At 46.8% G+C, this 5,505-nt stretch overlaps 2 protein-coding genes across 2 annotated transcripts; both read right to left on the bottom strand.

Annotated features, from left to right (window-relative positions):
* LOC107292053 (protein CXorf40A-like) lies at window positions 1-1,516 on the bottom strand. The gene is made up of 2 exons (XM_015821113.1): window positions 1,230-1,516; window positions 1-302 (listed from the first exon to the last, which is right to left on the bottom strand). The coding sequence occupies exons 1-2, from the start codon at window positions 1,480-1,482 to the stop codon at window positions 79-81; spliced, it is 477 nt and encodes a 158-aa protein (XP_015676599.1). The 5' UTR covers window positions 1,483-1,516; the 3' UTR covers window positions 1-78.
* Window positions 1,517-3,308: 1,792 nt separating this feature from the next.
* LOC107292052 (protein CXorf40A-like) lies at window positions 3,309-4,803 on the bottom strand. Its single transcript, XM_015821112.1, has 2 exons — window positions 4,520-4,803; window positions 3,309-3,586 (listed from the first exon to the last, which is right to left on the bottom strand). The coding sequence occupies exons 1-2, from the start codon at window positions 4,770-4,772 to the stop codon at window positions 3,363-3,365; spliced, it is 477 nt and encodes a 158-aa protein (XP_015676598.1). The 5' UTR covers window positions 4,773-4,803; the 3' UTR covers window positions 3,309-3,362.
* Window positions 4,804-5,505: the final 702 nt, after the last annotated feature.

Below are 5,505 nucleotides of genomic sequence, written 5' to 3'. Positions count from 1 at the left end.
TTTGCCGTGACTGAAACTGAGAACAGTTGTTCCGTTCAATCCCATCACCAGCAGAAAAGCAAGTCCTGAGAGAAAAGTTCAACGGGATTCAACAGAAGGGATCAGATCTTCTGGGATGTCCACCTCCCAGATGTCCTTGTGTCCTCGTGCAGGAATGGATCTCCGCAGCCATCTGGGGTTGGAAATCACCGTCAAATATTTTCCTTCAAGACCCCGGAGAAGGGCTTTGTTTTCCAACAGCAAAATGTCTTCGGGAGGCAAACAATCCGCGCACTTAAAAGTCTCTCCAACGTCAATAAGACCTATAGCGGAAGACCCAAATCCATAATTTAATGTTTTTCCCCCCAAAGAAAATTATTTTTTTTTCCTCTTTGACAAACATATATATACAGTATATATATTTTCTTTTAACAACCCTGCAATCCCTTGCATCGTGTGTGTCTATGTGTGTGTGTGTGTGTGGAGTCAGGGTGACTGAATGGAGCTGAGCATTTGCTGGCCGAATGCCCTTCCTGATGTCTACGGGGGGGGGGGGGGGGGTTTCACAGCAGATAATTTTCTCTTTGCGCCCTGAGAAATTTCTGCCGTGACCTAGGAGGCGACTCTTGACAAGCATAGAACGCGTAGAAAAACGTGCTTGCGACAGCCGTGGCCAGCTTTATGCGTTGTGTTCCATCGTGTTTTGCTAGTAAATTCTTAGGCTAGTCTGTGGTTCTGTGGGTGCAAGCTGTCAGGGCACAAAAAAAAAATAGCCCAAATCTTGCAAATTTATCTAGCCTTATAGGCTTTGGGGTGAACATGAGGTCTTGTGAGGTTTGGGTACTTTCCTTGACAACCCTGTCAAATTTCAGGGGTGGGGAAATACCAAAACTTGGTAAGATTTAGTGATTTTTAGGGAGATTTGGGCCAGAATTCTCCAGCCAGCCCTTTAGTGTGGGTGGACTTCAACTCCCAGAATTCCCCCAGCCAGCTGGGAGCTGATGTCCACCCATCTTAAAGGTGACAAGGCTGACAAACATTAATCTATGGTATTAAGTCAACCATACTTTTGCAAACCAGCAACAATGCTGGGTTTAGAAGTATAAAAAGTCACCAACCAGGGTTTGCAAGACCCAAGAGCTGGGCTCCTGCAAAGTCCTAGGCCAAGGACCAAACAAACCATGTTGGGCCACCCCGTAACAGCGTGAATCTGGCTGCTACCCCGGCTTGGTTGAAGAGACAGGTCATACCAGCGATAACCCCTCGACCCAACTTCTCCCCCTCCGCTAACAAATCTTCAATCTGAGCCGAAGTCCACCCGAGTCTGTTCAAGAGGAGGTCTCTCCAGCTGTCATCTTCCCAGTCTCTAAACGCGATGTGGACGGCCACCGTCCCACCCTGGTGGTTTGCCAGCACCGGGCGCCAACGGCTCTCGATAGTTTTGACGTCGTTTAAAACCAGCCCGGCGTAAGGTTGTCGGAAGGAGAGGCAGGCAAACTTCATTTTCCTGCAGGGCGATTCTCTCCTGGATCCTATCCTATCTCTGCGCCAAAAAAAGAATAAAGTCAGAATTAAGTACAGATACTCTTGAACTCGCGACGGCAATGGAGACCACAATTTCCTTTGCTAAGCATGTTGAGTCACGCCCCATTTTTATGATTTTTTTGGCTATGGCTGTTAAGCAAATCACAGCGGTTGTTAAGGGAAGCACACGGTTGTTAAGAGAGTCCAGCAATCCTCCCCTTGGCTTTATTGGAAGCCGGCTAGGAAAGTTGCCAATGACGATCACATGACCCCGGGATGCTGCAACTGTCATAAGTACATGCCAGTTGCCAAGTGCCCGGACTTTAATCATGTGAGCATTGGGAAGAAGCAACAGTCGTAAGGGTGAGGATTGGCTGTAAGTCACTTTTTTCAAAGCCGTTGTAACTTCGACCAGTCCCCAAACAAATGGTTGTAACTTGAGGACTATCTGCATAGGGTGGACTCTCTGCACTTAGAAGTCTCGTGGCACCCTTGTGGCAGGGAGGGTCAGGATACGGCCAGGCCAATGTGGTTGAACTCAGGCTTTGGCCAGCATGCCCAATGGGAAGGGTAAGGGGCAAAGTGACACCACCTAGAATCTCCTCCTCCTCTTCCTTCTCCTCCTTCTCTTCCATCTCCCCTCCTCCTCTTCCTCCTCCTCTTCCGTTTCCCCCTCCACTTCCTTCTCCTCCTCCATCTCCCCCTCCTCCTGTNTGGGGTTCCATTAGAAAAATAGTACACAATCAGCATTAATGCCATAGGTTTTGGAGGCTCCATTGCTTGTCTTAAATGTATGGGGAAAAAATTACTCTTCCATCCTAAGCGTGCCCAGGACCAGAGTTGGAGAACTTGAGGTCCTACAAACGTGTCTGAAAGACTTCCCAGATGACATAGCCTGTAGGAATGCGAAGATCTGGGAGGTCAACAATTCTGGAAGGCCACAAATTTCTCCTCCTTGGGTGTGATTTGGTTTGTAGGCTTCTCTGGTAAGGGAGGCGGGAGCAGGGAGGGAGCATGAGAAATAGTCCTCAACTTACAACTGTAATTGTGGTCGTTGTGACTGCAGGACACTGCAACAATCATAAATGCAATTGTGAAGAGCCCAAAATGTGGTTATGTGACTTCAGAACTGGATTAAGTACCTTTTGGAGCGGATCCATCATAACTTTGCTAAGTGATTGATCTTAAGTCAAGGACCATTAAATTTGGCCAGAATTCCTGTAGTCCTATTGCGTGCTAATGATTTGAAGTCTAAAAACGTGAATAATGAAATGCTTCAAAGCAGATCACCTCATTTATGCGACGAGAATGTAGGTTACTGGATAATGTATGCGCGGAGGAAGAGAAAAACATGTTTCACAATTTAAAAAAAAAGCCAGTGCTTCTAATGAAATGAACTTCAGCTTGAAGGCATCCAATAACAACACCTTTGGAACAGTGCAGAATTCCCTGGAGACTGAATTTATCCCAAGTCCAACGATGAGGAATCGCACAGCAGTTCTGAGCACAAGAGTTAAAATTTGTGGAAGAACGAAGAAATACCTCCAGAAGAAGAAATAATCAAAAAAAAAAATTAGACTGTGCGGAAATGGACAGACTTACTTTAAGGTTGAAAGAAAAAGAAAAAACAGAATATTTTCAAACTTGGGACCTATTTTATCAAAGATTTAGGGATTAGGAATTTAATTTCTATTAGTGAATAAGATACTCAGACAACATGCTTTTGTTGAATAATTATTATTGAACTGTTAAAAAAAAAAACTTTAAAAAAAAAGTTAAAATTTGCCGTGACCGAAATTGAGAACAGTTGTTCCGTTCAATCCCATCACCAGCAGAAAAGCAAGTCCTGAGAGAAAAGTTCAACGGGATTCAACAGAAGGGATCAGATCTTCTGGGATGTCCACCTCCCAGATGTCCTTGTGTCCTCGTGCAGGAATGGATCTCCGCAGCCATCTGGGGTTGGAAATCACCGTCAAATATTTTCCTTCAAGACCCCGGAGAAGGGCTTTGTTTTCCAACAGCAAAATGTCTTCGGGAGGCAAACAGTCCGCGCACTTAAAAGTCTCTCCAACGTCAATAAGACCTATAGCGGAAGACCCAAATCCATAATTTAATGTTTTTCCCCCCAAAGAAAATTATTTCTTTTTCCTCTTTGACAAACATATATATACAGTATATATATTTTCTTTTAACAACCCTGCAATCCCTTGCATCGTGTGTGTCTGTGTGTGTGTGTGTGGAGTCAGGGTGACTGAATGGAGCTGAGCATTTGCTGGCCGAATGCCCTTCCTGATGTCTACGGGGGGGGGGGGGTGTCACAGCAGATAATTTTCTCTTTGCGCCCTGAGAAATTTCTGCCGTGACCTAGGATCGCCTCTTTGTGAGGCGACTCTTGACAAGCATAGAACGCGTAGAAAAACGTGCTTGCGACAGCCGTGGCCAGCTTTATGCGTTGTGTTCCATCGTGGTTTGCTAGTAAATTCTTAGGCTAGTCTGGGTTTCCGTGGGTGCAAGCTGTCAGGGCACAAAAATAAAATAGCCCAAATCTTGCAAATTTACCCAGACTTATAGGCTTTAGGGTGAACATGAGGTCTTGTGAAGTTTGGGTACTTTCCTTGACAAGCCTGTCAAATTTCAGGGGCGGGGAAATACCCAAACTTGGTAAGATTTAGTGATTTTTAGGGAGATTTGGGCCAAAATTCTCCAGCCAGCCCTTTAGTGTGGGTGGACTTCAACTCCCAGAATTCCCCCAGCCAGCTGGGAGCTGATGTCCACCCATCTTAAAGGTGACAAGGCTGACAAACATTAATCTATGGTATTAAGTCAACCATACTTTTGCAAACCAGCAACAATGCTGGGTTTAGAAGTATAAAAAGTCGCCAACCAGGGTTTGCAAGACCCAAAAGCTGGGTTCCTGCAAAGTCCTAGGCCAAGGACCAAACAAACCATGTTGGGCCACCCTGTAACAGCGTGAATCTGGCTGCTACCCCGGCTTGGTTGAAGAGACAGGTCGTACCAGCGATAACCCCTCGGCCCAACTTCTCCCCCTCCGTTAACAAATCTTCAATCTGAGCCGAAGTCCACCCGAGTCTGTTCAAGAGGAGGTCTCTCCAGCTGTCATCTTCCCAGTCTCTAAACGCGATGTGGACGGCCACCGTCCCACCCTGGTGGTTTGCCAGCACCGGGCGCCAACGGCTCTCAATGGTTTTGACGTCGTTTAAAACCAGCCCGGCGTAAGGTTGTCGGAAGGAGAGGCAGGCAAACTTCATTTTCCTACAGGGCGATTCTCTCCTGGATCCGATCCTCTCTGCGCCAAAAAAAGAATAAAGTCAGAATTAAGTACAGATACTCTTGAACTCGCGACGGCAATGGAGACCACAATTTCCTTTGCTAAGCATGTTGAGTCACGCCCCATTTTTATGATTTTTTTGGCTACGGCTGTTAAGCAAATCACAGTGGTTGTTAAGGGAAGCACACGGTTGTTAAAGGAGTCCAGCTCTCCTCCCCTTGGCTTTACTGGAAGCCGGCTAGGAAAGTCGCCAATGACGATCACATGACCCCGGGATGCTGCAACTGTCATAAGTACATGCCAGTTGCCAAGTGCCCGGACTTTAATCATGTGAGCCTTGGGAAGACGCAACAGTCGTAAGGGTGAGGATTGGTTGTAAGTCACTTTTTTCAAAGCCGTTGTAACTTCGACCAGTCCCCAAACGAATGGTTGTAACTTGAGGACTATCTGCATAGGGTGGACTCTCTGCACTTAGAAGTCTCGTGGCATCCTTGTGGCAGGGAGGGTCAGGATACAGCCAGGCCAATGTCATTGAACTCAGGCTTTGGCCAGCATGCCCAATGGGAAGCGTAAGGGGCAAAGTGACACCATCTAGACACCTCCTCCTCCTCTTCCTTCTCCTCCTTCTCTTCCATCTCCCCTCCTCCTCTTCCTCCTCCTCTTCCGTTTCCCCCTCCACTTCCTTCTCCTCCTCCATCTCCCCCTCCTCCTGT

The sequence above is a fragment of the Protobothrops mucrosquamatus genome, unplaced genomic scaffold (genome assembly GCF_001527695.2).
Source record: "Protobothrops mucrosquamatus isolate PMUCROS unplaced genomic scaffold, P.Mucros_1.0 scaffold1252, whole genome shotgun sequence".
NCBI lineage: Eukaryota > Metazoa > Chordata > Lepidosauria > Squamata > Viperidae > Protobothrops > Protobothrops mucrosquamatus.
The sequence above is the reverse complement of the archived record's forward strand: the minus strand, read 5'-3'. Positions and strand labels throughout refer to the sequence as shown.